This window comes from Neopelma chrysocephalum, unplaced genomic scaffold (assembly GCF_003984885.1).
Source record: "Neopelma chrysocephalum unplaced genomic scaffold, ASM398488v2 Primary Assembly neopelma1_80b, whole genome shotgun sequence".
NCBI classification, from domain to species: domain Eukaryota; kingdom Metazoa; phylum Chordata; class Aves; order Passeriformes; family Pipridae; genus Neopelma; species Neopelma chrysocephalum.
Window position 1 is genome coordinate 9,373,785 of NW_020897742.1, and position 19,525 is coordinate 9,393,309.

The 19,525-nt window shown below is 37.7% G+C and overlaps 1 protein-coding gene across 3 annotated transcripts in view; it reads right to left on the reverse strand.

Moving 5' to 3' along the window:
- Positions 1-1,538: 1,538 nt before the first annotated feature.
- The window catches only part of TRAPPC12 (trafficking protein particle complex 12), a 48,373-nt gene continuing 30,386 nt past the window's right edge, over positions 1,539-19,525 (reverse strand). For all 3 annotated transcript variants that reach the window (XM_027690378.1, XM_027690377.1, XM_027690379.1), the window contains exons 8-12: positions 15,890-15,963; positions 9,502-9,600; positions 4,172-4,272; positions 3,301-3,388; positions 1,539-1,903 (exon numbers count right to left, since the gene is read on the reverse strand). In XM_027690378.1, the coding sequence (XP_027546179.1) occupies positions 1,661-1,903; positions 3,301-3,388; positions 4,172-4,272; positions 9,502-9,600; positions 15,890-15,963 (605 nt within the window). In that variant the 3' untranslated portion in view covers positions 1,539-1,660. The remainder of the gene's footprint in view (positions 1,904-3,300; positions 3,389-4,171; positions 4,273-9,501; positions 9,601-15,889; positions 15,964-19,525) is intronic.

A 19,525-nucleotide genomic window follows, 5' to 3' on the forward strand; every position in this document is an offset into this window, starting at 1 on the left:
ATATTTCATTTTTTAGTTTAGTAGTAGTACCTTAGGATGAGTCTACCCAGGTGCTGCACAGCTCAGATCCAGCTGTGGAATCTGTAGGCCAAGCCAGAAACAGAAATAACAACCGACTGAATATTTTTTTCAGTTGATTGGTACATAACTAGCTGTCGTTTCAGTGTACAAATTTGACCTGTAAAACATAAATATCCTGTAAAAATTGAGCAAGTTATGTCTTTTGACATGATCAAATCTTATTTCTATGCATGTCTAGATTGCAGAAGTTTTCAAACAACCTGATTTTTGAGGACAACTCTTTGGCCCCCGTACAGTATCTCCAGATGGACAAGCATAAAAATGAGTTATTGGTTACTTAAAAATACAAGTGAGTGTATTTAAAGAGAGTCAGTATTAATTGATGGATGTGGTCTTAAAAAATATAACGCACTTACAGAATTGTCCCATGGCAGTGATTTATGATAAGAAGCTACTCCAACTGCTAAACATTAAATCTCAAAACAATAAAACCCCCAAATGAACAGATGTATATATTGTATTCATGTACAAAGAGTGGGAGTATTTGCATTGAATCATTACAATAGAGATGAAGGGAGAAACACGGGCAGAGATGTGAAATACACTGATACCACAGTGGTACTGTGATTCCTAAAAAATCTGTATTCCAAGGGATGTCAAAATCGGTGTATGCGTATACTGTTGCCTCACTGATAACTGCCTTGTGTCCTGCACCCCATCTGCTTCCACTCTGTGTGGCCTAACTTGTAGATACCTCTGCCTCAGACTCCGCATCATTTTCCCTGGGAAATACTTTGTGCACAGTGTATTTGTTTGATTACAGGAAAGGAGAGGAACTGCGTTGAAAGGGGTTGAGTTTCTGCTTTAACTGACAGTGCTCCTTTCTCTATCCAGCAGAATGCCAGAGTGCAGCAGCTTTCCAGAATCCAAATGTTTTAATCTGAAAGATTTAATTGCAACTCAAAACCCAGGGAGACCACTTAGTATAATCCCTCATATTGTGGGAAACTGATACTGTGTGGGACTGTACGACTCCCTCACATGCTCTCCGGACATGGTCCTGGGCAACCCTGCCACTGAGGGCTTGGACAAGCTAACCTTCAGCAGTTCCTACCAACCTCAGCCATGCTGTGACTGGATGGTGGTTATTGAGCAACCTCCTCAGCCTTGGACACACAAAGGTGCAATGCGCAGGAGTCTCATGGGGACAAAAGAGACACACACAGTATAAGCAAGTGAAGTGCATTCAGAATTTCCTTTCTGTAATACACATACTGATATTCTGTCAGTAACTCTTAGCTGATTAAATTAGCTCATGTGATTTGCTCACTTACTACTAAAAATCATCAAGACAATACAAGGTCAAATTTAGTTTTTCTTACAAAAGAATCTGAGTAGCTGACTGTGTGTATATACATATAACTGAACAGTAATAGACTTGTAGGGATGAAGCGGGCTCTAGGTCACCACAAAGTCTTCACAATGACAGGCCTCTATAGAGCCAACAGATTCTGTACTAATGCCACTGAATATTCATAATTGAATAGACTTTATTTCACATTTACACATCAGCAAGAGTATATACCATTTAAAAAAAATTAAATTTTTTCTTTGCTGGAAAAAATTAGTTGGAAATGATCTACCCTAACTTGAGACACTGAGTATTAAAGCTATCACCCTCTTTGATAGCTACAGCCTCTAGAAGTGCCTGCTTCTTCTGCATACTGCGAGATGACTCGAGTTCATACATAGTGGTCAAGTTGAAGAGAACACTCTCATGTAGGTAGTGTTTAGGGTCCTGCTGAACCATTCCTTCCAGTTGCCGGAGGGAATCCTTCAGTTTTCCCAGGTAAAGAAGACAAACAGCAGCATTGTTGTTTGCCTAGAGAAAAATATATTGTACATAAATAATGTGTGTGGATATATATATATGTATGTATGTATTCACAAGCAATGAGAGAGAAAGAAAAAAAGTCTAACATCTGGATTTACAACAGATTTACTGTATGCTAAGAATTACTATTTTTTTGTGTGTGTGCAAAAATTAAAATACATTATCTATTACACAATGCAGTCTTTTCTTCTTGTTATTCTCAAGATCCACCCTATGCCAGTTAGGACCTGCTGAGTTCTAAGAGCAGAAACTCTAGAAGACAGAGTCTAAATTTAAATATAAATAGTATAGGACATCAGTTAATTTTGAAAGCCAAGTGAAATAGATTTCAGAAACTACATGAGCCTCTGCATACTGTCATTTTCATAGGGGTTTTTTTAATGACTTCACTATATCTTCAGAAGTGTTTTTCTCTCTGGCTTACATATAGAAGATCGACATAAGCAACAGGAAGATATTATCTTATCACAAAGGCATCTACAACTGACTTCAAGTAAATCCAGCAGATAGGGCAGTCTAAATACATCATAAATGATCAAGTCAGGTTCCATTTTCCTTACCACACAAAACAGGTTTTATGAGTTACTGAAAGATTTTAACAGTACGAAGTCATATAACATGTTTAGCAGCAGAAACTTTCACACTTTCTGAAAGCTGGAGATAAAGGAAGAACACGGCCTTTTAAAAGAAATATTTTTCTCTCCCTTCAGGAAACCTTACACATCTTGTGTGATTTATAATAGACACTATTTTACAGCCTGCCAAATGATGCAATTCATGTGCTTCTTAAAATCAGTCCCCTCAGTCTTTAAATGGCCTTGGATCAGACTATTGGAGGTAAGCTGTCTGACTTCTTAGAAATACTCTTACATGACCAGGCACTGAAAACTGCCAGGTGTAGAAAACCCAGAGGTAAATAAATAGCTCTTCTTTGATGTCCACTTGTGATGGGAGCCCAAGGCTCTGATATGTAATGTGTTAGAAATGTCATGTTTGAAATTAAAATATCCCTTAAATGTTGTGTGAAATCAAGGTAATCTTATACATGTTGAAAGCTGCCATTTCTTTTCCTGACATGCATGTCTACACTAAAAACAGTGACTGCAAAAGAAAAAGTGCTTTTGCGAAGATCCCATAAAACAGAGCGTCTCAGACTTTCTACGTGCATCCCTAAGTATTCATGCCCTTCATACAGACTGGTTCTTAATTTCTCATCCCATTTCTAATCTTATCCTTATGTATACTGAAAACCCTTTGGTACACATGCCACGTCCAATTTTTCTGTAAAGCTCTGAGCATACTCTGGGTACTAATTAAATCCATGCATGAAGTATTACGAGAATAATTTAGGTGTTCATTATAAACGTAGCAATTTGGAGATTTACCACAGCATTTGATGAGTCGATCCTTAAAATTTCTGTGAAAAATCGATGAGCTTCTGAGAAATTATTCTGACCGAGGTGGAGAAATGCTCTAGAAAGTAAGTGACACATAAATGAGTCTTCCTCAAAAACCCAAGGTAATAATACATTTAAAAAAGAATGCACACCATTTTTTATTTTTCTTGTTCTAGATGTGAGAGTTTCTGACATTTGTTCTTCACGGTGTGAAGGAGACACTGATTTACAGACAAATGGAATGACAACTTGGATCACTCAGCTATTATATATTCTGCCTACCAAAGCAACAGTCTTCATTGTGTTTTTAGTACTTTAAATGCAGATACTCTCTTCCTGGAATTATTCTCTTCATGAAATTAGCCATATCATTTTCAGAGCACTTTTGAATAGCATCTTCTAAATATATTAAGCCCATGTGCTAACCACTGCAAACTGAGTCCCCCATCAAGCAGCTCCATTTACTACAATGTATTCAAGCATGCTTTGAAGCTACCAGGCGGTAACTTTCCTGGCATATCTGATTGTAGGATAACGGCCCAAAATATCTTCTCTCCTAAGAGTTACTTATGCAAATGTATATTAGAAAAGCAGAGTGAAAATATGCAATGCCTGGAAGAATGAGAAAAAGCTTTGTAAAATCAACTGAAGGATCACAATTTCAATGCAGGATAATATGACTGTACCAAGTAATACAGATCTCCTGGGTCTGTATGCCATTCAGTCTCACTTATGACAGATGTAGTCACAAAAAAGACAGAAAGAGAACAGGATTGTCTCAAGGGTGGTTTAATGATCACCTTGCATACTTTGCAAAACTGTATTTTAAAATGTTTTATTTAGCTATTAAATTATCTACCTGTTCATTAAAACCATAATTTGGCTCTGCAGTCCATCCAATTTGTGAGTCACTTTCTCAACATCTTGAAAATATTTCTCTGCAGTTTTTATGTCTCCAATCTAGACAGAAAAATCATAAGAAAGTTACCAGAAGAAAAGAGATACATCCTGATTATATCTTTCACAAAGAAAGATGTAAGATACAAAACATATCAAACATATCAAAGTCCATTATCAATTGTTTGGCACCAAGACGACGGGGTAACACCTGTTATCAAACAATGTATTTGAAGAGCCATATTAAGGCCACAGAAAGCATCCCAAAGTCACATGCACTTTGCCTAAGGCCTCAGCTGGGGGTTGTGGAGCACTCGTGGACTGTAGCGCAGGGAGGGCCCACAATCCTCGTTTGGCTTTTTTGTTGTAACCAACTCCATAGTTCATAAAGTAGCTGAAAATGAGACAAGGTCAGAGCCCCTGCCAGATTGGGCGTTACTCTGCAGGAAGACAGACACAGGCAGAAGCTGTCAATAAGGCAGGAGAACTGGAATACAGTAGCCTTGTAGTTAGCACAGGACCCACACCTGGTTAACCCACAACCTCTGGGTCACAGCCAGGGGCCACACACCACAACACGTCAGAAAACAACCCCAATGCAATGGGCCACTGAGGTTATTGGGGAGACAGTCCATCTGCAGACTAAAAAACATTGGGGAGTGGGTCGAGCAGGCTGAAAGAATGAGAGATTTGAAAGCTAGCATAAAGAAGTACAGATTTTATGGGAGGAGGGGATGAGCAAGGGGATTTCTAGAAAGGATGGGGTATTTCACCTAAGAGTATGTCACATACATTGCTATTTGAGACGAAAAAAAATATTTGAAGAAGGTCCCCTTGGAAAATAAATTAGCAGCGTACTTTTCAGGCTGGAAAGATGGAAGAAGATGACAACTTAGTACTGAGTAAAATAAATCCATCAGAATCTATCAAAAGGAGTAAAACTAAATTACTTCAGAAGTATACAGCCATGGAAACCAGGCAGCCCTCAGGTGGGGAGATTCCAGGAGCCCTTAAGAGATCACCTGTTTGTTCAAGAACAGGACAACACTACGAAAATGTTTGTGACAAATGTGTTAAAGTTTCCTTAAAGTTCTCAGACAGTAAGTATTACACATCTGAGTCTTACTAGGAAACTTATCCAGAGTTCTTAAATTGCCTTAGTATTACAAAATACACTCTATCTTAACTGCAGTTTTTACCTCAACTTTTTGTCCTGTCCATAGCGGTCAGGGAGAATGGTACAAGTCCTCTTTTTTAACAGCCTTTTACATACCTGAAAATTTTTACTTTTTCCTTCTAGAATAAGAATCCATTTTCAAGCAAATCAGGGTTCACTCCTTTCTCATAGATAATGCTTTCTGGTTTCTCTGATAATTCTTGATGTTATTCCCTAAACTCTCTCCTGTTACTTCACATCCTCCCCAAGGGTCTACCTAAGAGGTCACAACAGTCCGACTGATCTCTCTCCAGCAGTGAGAATGGAAGAATCATATTACATTTCACATGTGAATATGGAGTTTGCTTTTACACCAGGTATTTTGAAGTCCAACTGGTTTACCCATGTGTATTTTCCTACCCTTAACCTAATTCCTTTCTACAGAACAGTACCTTGTTGTGGCTTCCCATTTTGTACATTACTCCCAGCCTTTGGAAGCATTTTGCCTTTTGCTGTTTGAATCAGAGCCAATTTAACATTTCAGTTTATCAACTTGTCAAGATTATTTTGCATTCTGATCATGCCCTTCTTAGTGTCTGTACCACTCCGAGTTTGGCATCATCTGTACTTTTTACAAACACGCTTCTCATTTCATCATACAAGTACCTAACCAAAAAATACAAGCACTACGAACATCCTTGTGGAAAAGATCATCTAGGAAGTCCTTCTAGTCATCAGTGAATGCCTTTCCAACTACACTTTTCAGAGACAGCAAACATCCACCCGAAGGTTTCATCTAGATTTCTTCCCAATTTGATTATGGAAATATCATAGTGGCAAGTATCCAAAGCCCTACTAACACCACTAATATCAAACAGATACTAGTTTTCCTCTAAACACAAGAGTTCTCCCTTGTCAACATAAAGAAAAATTATTCTTCCTTACACTTAAGAGATGATTCAGTTGAACACTGCAGTTAAAGATGCAACTGTCCATCTACCAAGCATTTCTGGAATAGCCATTAATAGTCTTATCTCATGAAACAGATGCATTTCTCCCAGGTGTAATGTAATTGGACTCAAACAAAACAAACATTCATTCTAAAATCTTATCCATTCAGTTATAACGTCAAAGGATACAATTTCCCTCTATAAATAACACTAAAGATGTAAATCACCAAGAAAATAATTACATTTAACTAGAGGATAATGCTGGCACAAGTGTAAATGAATCTGTCCTTGAGTATTTTTAGCTTAGAAATTAGAAGGAATTCCTTAACCATGAGAATAATCAATTTCTAAAGCAAGCTACCAGTCTGCTCCACTGGGAGCTTGATGAGTCCAAATTTAATATGCTTTCAGACTAATCACACATTATTTGTGATCATGAAGAGTTCTCATTTCTTAGCAGCATCTTGTGTCTTCTCAACAAACATGTCAAACTCTTCATTCTCATTTTTCCCACAGAGGCGAAACAGTTTACTTTTTTTGGGGGGGGGAAGATCAGTAAAAGAAATAATTAGTTTTCATTAGTCATTACAATGTTAAAGTTTAAAGTGGTCTACATCACTTAATTTTATTTAACTTAGTTCAGAAAGTGTGATTTCAGTATCTAATCATAATTAGCATATCAAATAAAAATGAAAATTCCATTGTTAACCTCTAAGAATCATATCCTCTACCAAGGATCCTCTAATACATTATGTGTTTAAGTTTGTTGTTTGTCTGAAAACTGAGGTTATTTTTCTTACATACTCCTAGGATGTATTTATTGCTTTTGACTCTGTTTTGCAGCAATCTGTTACAGAGGGTAGGGTCAGGCAGTTTTCTACTTTCTAAATTCTTTAATGTAGTTATCTAAACGGCAAACTTGGATAGGTTGGTCAATGAGCAGAGTGTATTAGCAAGACACAATGTAATCCTAGAGACTAAAATGTGTTTCCTCATTTAATGTGAATTTCTGTTTTACTGGGCAGGTGATTGCTGACAGAATTACAGTGCTTCTGAAAATTTCTCTGTGACAGTCTCTGTCTTTTCCTGCATTCTTCACTTCTCTCATCCTCATTTCCCACTTACTTAAGGCAACAGCTAAAGGCCGTACATCAGATTTAGACCTCTTTATGCTCCACTTACATGTGAAGATAAAGAAGATATGATGCCTTAAACTAGTAAGCTCAATTTAATTAAGAAAAAGTAAATCACACATAAAGTTTTACATGTTGAAAAAGATTATAATTTTTTCTGTTCAACTCCTGAATTATACTTCATTCTACATGACTGTTTTGTTTCATATCTGTGATGTCTATTGTCAAACAGTATCTGTTGCTGATAAGAATCTGGCTCCCTTACGCCTCTCTTGGAAAAACTTCAAAGTTATCAGCACAATCTGTGGTTACTTGGGAATCAGTACCTGTTTTTGAGAAGCTGTAACATTTGAATACGAGAAAATTGCTTTCCCATTTTACCTGCAAGATATATTATTTGTTTTCCAGAGAGTGCCTTGTCAACCGTGCACACACACCACAGAGTGATCTTACCAAAATGATGGTGCCCAGGCCTGCAACACATTTGTCTTTCTTTAATTTGAACTTCTTGGCTTTTCTTTACCTGCACACTGCCTATTCCTCTTAATATAACAAAATCTTGCACCTGTTGCAACAGTACCACCCAGAGAGAGCTGAAGATTGTGTCACAGAAAAAGACAACAAGCCAAACAATGAAACCTTATCTCCTTAAGGTGCTAGAAGAAAGGAAAACCTTTGCATTCAGAAATGATTCTTTTTAACTTCTATCTAGATCACAGGAAAATATCCAGGACTCCTCATATCCCCTTTTGCTATGTCCAGTTCTGACAGTAGAACCACTGAGCCCTAAAGCCCTGTTGTCACAGCTAGAACCAAGGAGGTCAATGCCTTCAAATGACTCTAAGTCAGGAGACACTTTCCTCCTGGGAGTGACAATTTTTCTATTTCTATAGCAAATGGAGCTACAAACAGACTGGAGAGTGTGACACTAGGGCAGACGCTCTCGTCAGCAAGGCAGTACCAGTAACATACCTAGTCATTTTCTCAGTAAGACCAAAACTATTAATAACTTCCATTTCCAATAGTATTATGCATATTTACAGTACTGTTCATTAATATGCATAATTACTAGGTTGCCTATTTAGATAATAATTAATGCATGCAGCCAATATTATAAAATTGTTCTATAGTGATGCAGATCCACTTTAAACTAGATACTTTTAAAGACAGACATGCCTACCACACTGTGAAAGCATGTTCCTGCTGAGAACCACAAATCCCTAATTGAATTTGAATGACATTCTATGATTTCAAGCAAACAATATTAACAATTATCTACCAAGAGAAAATTACTCCATTTCAATATAATTTTAGAACATGAATGTCACAAATAAGATCATTTGTAAATACTTGACAACTCAAAATTAGATTTATCACTAATAATAAAAAGTAAGCAGATAAAAAGTTTGAAATATCAGTATCAGAAATATGGAAGAACTGCAAAGAACTTGCGAGATACTAAGAGTTAAAACAATCAGATAGCTATTTATATGAATAATTCTATGAAAAACAAAAAGACATCTATTTTTACTTATAATCATTAAGTATGGTTACACGGACATTTATTATACTTGTACTGTCCTATTTTTTTCTTTTAATGTGCCCTCTCCTGTGTTCTCAGGGATATAATCTGGACAAAAGAAGGACACTCAAGATTTTTTCAGTATGAAGATGGCAGTTACACAGTGTGATTGAGAGCTGCATGCAGTTTGAGGCAGTGAGACATGAGATTTTTAGTGAAATTCTGGCTCACTGACATCAATGGAGCTTTACCATTAGTTTTAGAGAACGCAGAATGTTACTTTTTGATTAAATTACCAGTATGATTTTCCACAGCATGTTCTTTGTTTGCTAATACACTTTTAATACTAGAGGTGCTTCATATTTCCTGGTTTTATCTAATATCACATGGTAGAAGAGTTTTGTTTTGACCACTGCCTCTACAATTTGACATGTGCCCTATAAAAACAGCTATAGTTTTAAATGCGACAATTATTCTCTACATAGCTATCAACAGCAATATTACCTAGCAAATTTAGAATAACATGCATACCTGAAGGAAAATCCTTCCAATTCCACTCAGCAACTGAGGCTCTTGCTGTGGGTAATATTTGATGACGGTGTGGTAAGCATCTACAGCAAGCACATAGTCCTAAGGGTAAAAAGCACACAATCAGGTATTTAAGATCAGCATTCTTCACCCTTTATGTGGACTTACTCAAACAGAATTGAAGTAATTGCAACTTGTCAGAGGTACAAAATTTTTATCAATCACTGTAGGCACTAGTAGCTGATTATATTGGTCTTTTCTCAGTTATATGGGAACTGCATAGACAGGGGATCTTTTTTTCCCTTTTTTTTAACTGGATCATATTCTTTCAGTAGATAAACGCCAAAAACCGAAACATTTACTCTTCAGCTTAGATTACAATTTAGGATAAAAGTCAAGCACCTTCTGTGTGACTGGGAGTATACATACTTGAGAAGTGTCACATGTTTCAAATATATGTATAATTTATATGGTTTAACAAACTATATTCTGAAGCTTTAGGAACTGCCTGTGCACAGACTTGTGAACAACACTGCACGACACAAAATGCAGTTCTGCACATATTCAGATCACAAACTAGCACTACTGCCAAGGGAAACAAGACATTTTCCATCTCTCTACCCAAATTGCTGATTTTTTCTACCATACTGCATAAAAGCAGGTAATCTATATAGAAAACTGACTTGGGCTAAAACTAAGCGAGGGGTGGGCTGGGTCTGATTTCCAGAAAGCTTTGCAAGTGACACCACTCCCCATCTGCATGAAGGCTGTGCTGGCAAGGGGCAGCTCTGAGATCCACCTACTCAAGATGCAGTGCCACCGTACCCTCCAGCTAACAACCAGTGACAGAATATTAACAAAACCATGGTCCCACTTCCCACAGGAAAGAAATGGCCTTGTGACTGGTTCCTGCAGTCCAGCTGTTTCACGGTTAAACTACAGTAATTCCATGATCTGGGCAGTACCTGACTTTCAGAGCCTGGCTACACAGGGTTTGGCAGGCACACGTAAGAAACACTGCATGTACTCTGTGCTGACTGAGGACATGCTGTGGGTACACTCACAGGGCACAGGGCTGTGCCAGCCTCAGCTACAGCTCCTTGGAGAGGCTGCGAGCAGAGGCAGAAAGTGCCTGCCTTTGCTTATAGAGGCCAGGCTATGCCAGGCCAGGTGCTTCCTGACAGTCCTGCCCTTCAACTTAACACATGACTTTGTGGTGGATGTTAGGAAGCAAAAGACAACAAAGAACAATTTTTCAAAACTACACGGACATCAGAATACTCTCTACCCTACCATTTTTCTTGGTCAAAATATAGTACTCATTTAACTTTTCCCTAATGTGAATACAGCTACTAGCAAAGGTGGTTTTTCTTCATCTCCTGCTTAGTCTGAGGAAGCAATGTTCCCCAGGTGTAATGAATTTCTTTTCCTAAGGATGCACTTCAAAGTACTAAACCCTGTATCCAACTCTGGAGTCCTCAGCATAGGAAAAATATGAACCTGCTAGAGCAGGTCCAGAGGAGGGGCCACAAATATGATCAGAGAGCTGGAACACCTCTCAATAAGGAAAGGCTGAGAGAGCTGGGGTTCTTAAGCCCGGAGAAGAGAAGCCTCTGGGGAGACCTCCTTGCAGCCTTTCAGTACTTGAAACAGGATTATAAGAAAGATGGGGACAAACTTTTTATCAGGGCCTGTTGTGATAGGACAAGGGGTAATGGTTTTATATTAAAAAAGGGTCCATTTAGACTAGATATAAGGAAGAAACTTTTTACAGTGAGGGTGATGAAACACTGGAACAGATTGCCCAGAAAGGTGGTGGATGCCCCATCCCTGGAAACATTCCAGGTCAGACTGGCTGGGGCTCTGAGCAACCCAATCCAGTTCAAGATGTCCCAGCACATGGCAGGGGGAGGTTTGACTAGATGACCTTTAGAGGTCTGTTCCAACCCAAACACATATGTTCTATGCGGAACATATTAATTATCTCTTATAATCAAAAATCAAGACAAGTCTTTGGAGTGTGATCTGTATATGAGAGGAATTATATGTCCTAGAATTGTAGAAACTGACTTAAATAGCCCAGGAAACACTCTGCAGGATCTTGCAAACAACTTGTATATTGTGGGTATAATCATTAATTCTGAACAATTAATTATTAACATTTAGAGTTTATTCCAAATCTAATGTGCCATGACATATTCACACTTATTATTGGTAATGGATACAGAATTATACTATTCTGTGGCGAGTTACAGAGGCATCTTATCTGGCAGTTCCTTCTGATGGGGCATAATGTAAAAATAGGTGATATTTAATCTCACTTACTAAAGACTGTTGTCATTCACAGTTTTGCTAATGTGACTTAATACAACAGAAATTGTCTGATAGAATGATAAATACACAGTGCCTCAGAGGAGTTAAGTCTTGATTGATACAAGGCATAGTTGTGAGGAGTAAAACACATTAAGTATTGCCAGTAAAAATCCCAATGACTACATCTTGTGATCCTAAGACTTAAAGGTAGGGCTGATGTATTATCATGGTATTTAATTTCTAAAGATTAAGAGCCTTCAGACTTTCCACACCTTCATAAAAAAAATCCCAAAAGAAGGACTGAAGTTGCGCAATTCAGGATATGAATGAAAGTTGGCCTATTGTTTTATAATACAATACCTCTTTTATTATAAAAATTTGGGGCTAACATTACCTATACTAATCCAAAATAGTTCTAGTAATTCACTGGACCTACTTGCACAAAAATTTCAGCTGGGGTTATGTTTTTCCTTTCAAGTACTGCAGTACTTCCCTTCGTGGTCACTGCATTATACATTTTCATGTTTCCCTCATCACCACCTTAACTACTTAAAATATTAATTATGAAATATTTAGAAATAAGCATAAATGACCACAATGCGTAGAATTCTGAGAGTAGGTTCAATAAACCCTAGATTAAAAATCAGCTTTAGTTATACAAAGCGTACAGTTCATAAATACTTTATTTAGGTGAAAGAGGACAAGGATACCTTACCCTTCCTCTCTATCTAGTGTATTTGTGGAAAGGTTATGAAAGCAGAGATTCATAGTGCTGTGAATCCAAAGAGCTGTACTGCAGCACAGTTAGGCAAAAGACACGATGATTCATACAGTCATTCTCCTTTAAATCATAGAGGAACCAAAGTCCTTCGGCACCAGTTCCTTGTGTTACTAGCACAAGCTGTTACTTCTTCTTGGTACAGTTTTAATTGTATTAGACCCAAATTAAAATCAATTCTAATGCTTTTGTTTTACAAAGGGCAAGTTTTACAAAAGCTAAGACAACACTGAAAAAAACTAAAAAGCACAAAATGTGCCTTTAATTAGAGTGCATTTATAATATATATGGAAAATACTTAAGTATTTATTCCTTAGAGAGATAAAAGTCTGGTAAGATAATGTCAAAAGCGATTTTAGCTCAGATGAAAAGAACTTTAAAAGTTTTCAAGACACTTCCATGGTGATTTAGTAAAGAGACAGACGTTTTGCAATTAGAGTTGAAATGAAGCAATGCACATCATCAGCTGCATTTTAAATGAATATTCCTCAGGCTGCTATATTCAGGATATGGTTTCATACTGACTTAAGCCCACAGTTCTTATAAATGGAAGTCTACAGTGACAGGTTACATGGTCTCCTCTTCTCTTCCTGCTGTATTTCCACATCCTTCCTTAAGCTGCCCTTTGTTCACAGGAAATGGGAAAGCCATTTGATATCAGTTGATATGACTGAGATCCACCATTTCTTCATCATTTGGTTAGGTCCAATAGTGGTGCACGGAAGGAAGCTGGAATCCATTTAAGAAAGGTTGTACAAAGAAAGGAGGATGATCAGGAAAAAAAGGTATATTAAGACTGCCTTAAATTTCTACTGAACTATCACTGGTCACACAGATAAAGGGACGCAGCAGGCAGAATTCAGTACCTTGGACAGATAGTCCCAGGATAAAGGAGACATGACTGATTTCCTGTTCCACTGCAGGTTTCCTGCACAAGTCTGGGTGAATCACTTCCTTGCGCTTCACTCACTACCTTCAAAATAATATACCATCTCAATAATTTAGTGAGATGTTTAACTATGAAACCAATGATGCCATATTTAAAAAGGCAAAAATCATTGTGCTATATGAACAGAACTCCTTAATTCAGATAAGTAATGCAGAAGAGACATGACATGAAATAAACCTAATTAGAGTTGAGGATAATTAAAGTAGATTTAAATAGTTATAATGCCAGTATCTAATCGAAGCTTTTTTTTTTTTTAATTTTCAAGCATCAGCCCTGACAAGATTAAAAACTACTAAATGTAGTTTTTTTGGCCAAAGAGTTTACTGAAAGAAAGATAGCAAATTTTTTTTTTCATACTGTTGTCACATAGTTTTACTTTAATAAATTATTACTATTAATCTACTACTAGCACAAAGTATTCTATCACCGAACAGTACCTGGGGATCAAGCATAACCCTGTTGCAATATTGTGAGTGGTCACTAGATGGCAATAGATGGCACTGACTTGGAGAAAATGAAATTGTTTTTTTTTCTTAAATTACATACACTTGAAATACTTGAATAAAAACAAATGCAGTTTTTAAAGTATATTACAGAACAGCAAAAAAAAAGGTGGAACTCTGTTCAATTAATATAATTGTTCATGGGAGAACTTAGAAAAGTGTGTTTAAAAATTATTTGAAGAAATAGTTTCTTGCTGAATACTCTGCAAAGTGGAGAAGATGATTACAGCACTGCTGCATGTTAGAATCATCTGGGGATATTTCTGAAAATTGAAAGACTCACAACTACTCTATAGCCAATGCACTGAAATGCAACATGCAGTTGTGGATAATCTAGATGTTACCATGGGACTACAATTTAACAGCTGTGAGATACGCCCTGAATACAACTGGTCTTAAGAAGTATCTGAGCTGCAGTATTTCTGAAGTATCATTTTCAAAAAGATGGTAATCGGTACTCAGAAATACATTTCTATTACTCAAAGAAAATAACACTAACTAGACCAAACCAGAGGGAGGTGAAAAGTGTGCATGCATGTGGATTTGTGTGTACACGGCAAGAAAAACACTGAAAGAGTTAAAAACAATTCACAGTGAAAAGTGAACTTCTTGAAAATATATATATCAGCATTTTCTTGTTTATATATTCTACTTTGGGATGGCAAGTCATGCTTTTCTTCACTTGTTTTTTGAAAAAGGAAGTTCTTTAAAAAATGAACCTGTGTCATGTACCTACCTCAAAACACAAATGTTTGCTAATTCTTAAAAATATCTCATAGTTTAATGGACAATTATTTCTATTCAAGACAGAAATATTTTTATTGCAATATAATTATGAAAACAAATGTATGTTTTCCCTAATTCTCATAACAAGGATATTCCATTTCATGTAAAGCTGGATAAATGGCTCTTATATTTAAAAGAAAAGCATACTTTTTGAGCTATTATAATATTAAGACTGCAGCCCTCTTTGGGAAGTAGCTTAGTAAACATCGAAGGATCACATCTGGCATGACCTTGGGCAGTTGAAGAACAGGGAGCCAGGAGTGCAAGTCTTGGCCTGTGAAGATTATACTGCTGACAGCCCTGCTCTGAGGCTGTTGCTGCTAACAGATTTGTGAAGTACAGTTAAGCTCAGGGTAACAGCAGTTTGCTGCAAGAATGACCATAGCCCTGCTTCCCTGACCACAAGGGGATTGGCAGAAGTTGTTTTATTTCTACTTCCTGAATACAAGGAGAAAGCTAAGTGTATGGTACCAAATGGAGTAGAATTGGGAAAAAAGTAAGGAGGAATCAAAGGAAAAAAAACCATCAGTGGAGGCTAGTCACTTTTGCTTTTATTCCTTTCTATTCCACCTCTATCCACTAGTGAGGATTTAAACTTGAAAGATGATATATTACAACTGAGATCGGTTGACAGGGGAGGATGTATTTAGATGTTCTGGATCTTCATCAGCTACAAAGGCTACAATGTTATTAATCCTCACAAACAGAGCCACATTCCTAATGCAGTTTGAAAAAGATAGAGCACATAATTGCTTTTAATTGGAGCATTTAGTTAAGTGTTTGAAAAATTCAATTTAAAAATGCAAATTCTGTATTGTTATTGCAATGTTCTCTAGGATGATTTGGGGAGAAATAAGTACAGATATGTTCCCAAAGAACATTACTGCAAATAGCTTTCTATTAAATAAGACATTATTAAGTCTAATTAATACTTCACTCAGCAAAACCTTCATGTACTGTCAGGTAGTCTTCCCTTATCTCTGCACCAGTAATTCACTTGCACTTTCTGTGACATCCTCTTCTGGAATATACGGTACCTCTGCAGTTCTGCCACCCACGTACCTTCATCATTAGCAGACAGTTTGCCATGGAGTACATCACCCGGCCCAGACGTGACCTCCACAGCTGAACAGAGGCTGCAAAATAAGAGCAGCTTGTGAATTTGCACAAATAAATTAGAGGTTCTTTCTTGCCATCAATTACTGGTCCTATGAATTACGATTTTGAAAGGTCCCTCTCGTTAACACCACTGGGTTTTAGCCTAGAATTTTTAATTTCCAGCCATGCTGCGGCATCAGAGAATTCTGCATCTCTCTGAGGGAATTGCTCAAGCAGCTCTGGGTAACAAGCACGATGCAACAATGCAGAGCAATAGACAGCCACTCAGCTTTCAGCTCAGGCCAAATATTAAACACCAAAATAAGCCACGCATTTTCCAACATCAGAACAAAAGGTGCATAAAAGGATCCAAGTGATAATGAGCATCAGTTTAAAAACACCTAATCTACAGCATTAAATGTGATAAATTCAAAAATTAAACACAGCTAGAATGTAATTTCAGAGCCAAAACATGCAGAGTGAGAAATGTCTGAGTGCGGGACTGTTTGTGCTTGCCTCTGGCTTAGAGATATGCTGGAAAAAATCTGCCAAGCCTGTCTGCTTTCCCCATGCTCCTGGAGCTTGCAGGCATTAAAAGCTGCAGCAGCAGATTTCTCCCTCTCGCTTTGCAGACAGACTCCTGATGTTGTAAGAGAACGGTTCACACAGATCCTTATTTTCTCTTGTGTTACAGTACCCTAGATCAATGCTAGAAATATTCCTCTAATCCTCAAAAATAAACACCAGGACTATTAATTTAGAACATTTGAAAAAGAAATGTGTCTCAGTCAATCAGCTGTCAAGGTCACTGTAATGATTTGAAAGTGGGTGGGGGGAAGGGAGAAGAGGCTATTTCAATGAAATTGTGAGAACTGAGACCACTCATTTGTATCATTAATGTAGTCTCTGATGAAAGCATGGCAGGTTACACAGATAATTCTTTCAGCACACAAAAATGTTATTACAATAAGAAGAGCTTGGTGAAATGTCTACTCTCCTTCCTAAAAAAGAAAACTCCTCCAATTCTCTCCAACAATAAAACAAAAAAACCCAACTCATGAATATTCTCAAATTATCTTTGTCAAAAGAGGGGTATCGTGGGGCTCAACACTGAATCCAGTATTCCATCCACTGAAACTTAAAATCATTCATTACTCCTAGCTTTTTGTTTTAGAAATTCCCCCTTGACCACGCATTGCTAGTGCTACTAATGGAGAGGATGCTGTAAACCATGAGCAAATACTTTACGACACGTTTCCTTTTTTCTTTCCTTGTGAGTGTGTGTAAAACCTGGACATAATTAAATAACTCCCCTTTATTACTTCACTTAAGCAAATACCTCCTTTTTTGCATGTCCTCATAGTTTGGTAACCACACTCAGCTTTTTAGGACTTAGGTGACAAGTTACATGTTGATTCCTACACTGGAGACATCTAGGTTTCCTGTTAACAATCAGATAGCACCAGCTACAGTTCTCAAAAAAGGACCTCAAAGCAGGCAGGCCAGATGTCTTCAGTCTGTGATATAAACTGAACAGAACCTTGTCTGGAAATTCCTGTGTAGCCCTGTGTGATGAGGCTTCTTAGCACTGGCAGAAAGGGGTTAAAGAAAACCTGCAAAGCAATAAACAAAACCAAAAACCCAACAGCAGATCACTGTATGTTACTGAGATGCCTGAAACCCTCTCTGCAAGTCCATGCAGTCATGTTTCCACTCTAAGCACTTCCTTTTCCTTGTTATTCATCTGTATTCCACACTGCCATTCATTTCAATAGGTGTCCTGTGCACTGTGAAGTTGCAAAATTGGCATCTTATAGAATGTGTTACCAGGCAAGTGGTGCAATGCTAAATCTCTCTGCCTGCTGAAAAGCTGGCAAATGAGGTGTTCTGTTCCAGACTAGAGGAGATGTACATGGTAAGTTGATTGGTGTTGCACCTTCTTACATCCGCAGCATGGAAATTACAGGCTAAGCATAATCCCTATAATGAATTAGGGCTGTCTTCGCATAAAGTTAATAAGGTTTGCTTCAGCTAGTCTCAGACGAAAGAAAGCAAACCCATTATCAGCCTCCTGGAGCTACAAATGTAGCAAGGAAGTAGAGAGGGAGCAGACCCGGCTGACCTCTACAGACAGTAGCAGTCAACAGTCTCTGCAAAAGTCCCATGGGCTTTTTGGCAGTCTTAAACCTACAGGCAGCAGCACAGTAGACATGCAAAGATCCCTCCAAATTTTCTGCAGCCATGTCCCTTGGTAACTACCAGCTGCTGCTTTTCTAACTATGCCTCCTCCTGAGGCCATCTGAGCTCTGAAGCAGCAGCAGAGAGGAAAAGCAAGGAGCCAGAAACTGATGAGTGAGGCAGACTGCAGGACACAGGATTATGACACAGATAGGAAAAAGTCCTTGTATCTTAATGGGAGACCAACATCCTGGTTTTAAAGTGGTAAAAAGGAAAAGATATGGGGATAAGGACAAAAATCTGGTAGAAAGGGCTAACAGGGAAAAGTAAGTAGAACAGAGGCAAAAAGAATTGTAGATACAAGACAGAAGAACACAGACTCCTGAAGAGCTGTGGATAAATCTTCAATGTCAGATTCTTCCCCTTTTTTCTAACCCTTTTGAGAAGAGTAGTAAATGTATTCAACTGTATCTGCAAACATTTTTGTACTATATGCTACTCACGTGTTAATATTCTTAGGACATATAGAAGGTGTATTAAGTCAAGTACAGTAAAACATTCAAGCTGTTTTTACATCCAGTCAAAATGAAGACCAGTCAGAAGAACAGTTTACACAGGTCTGCACCCTTCTATAGATACACTGTTTTAAGGAATTTTTTATAATAATTTTTTTACTCTGGTACTAACTCTGCTTGGCTTCTTCTTATCTCAGAGCCAGACTGTTACTTCCCACAGGCTCCAGGTGAATGTTATCCTGGAAAGAAGTCGGTAACATTCCTTAGAGTGCTAGCTGAAGCTAAAAGGTTTTTGTTTTTCTGGTGTGATGTTTTGAACTTGCCAGGCACTATGAGGGGTCCATATAATCCATAGCAATGCCTGAAATGTCACCTCTTGTCCTATTGTCAAGTATACTCAAATGACTTCTTCCGTTGAAAAAAAAAAAACAGGACAACTACTTTGTCCTGATCACCCTTTTTTATGCAGTAATGTACCCCATACTATTGAAGCTACGCAAATAAGATAGAAGGAATAGGAGAAAACATAATTGGACACAAAATCATGAAAATTATGATGTAGCTCAACATAATCTAAATATTTTTCTAGTGCCTTAGGTGTTTTCTAGTGACTTCAGGAGTCTAAGCACCATGCAGCTACAGTGAAACTAGGCCAGCGTAGCCATTGTATGATGGCAGTTCAATCTGAAAAAATTGAGTGGATGTCAGACATAAGGATTGAGAGGAGTTTGTTAGCCAAGGCTTAAGATGAAACATCCATCTAGCTGCAACAGCAATACACTTATATATTCATCACTAAAGGATGGCAGACATGTTCTTTGTTTCTTCTAAGTAGGAAAAAGAATTGATTTAGTGCATCAGTTCAATCAAGGGCAAAACTGTAAAATTAATTCCAGCAAATAAAAGT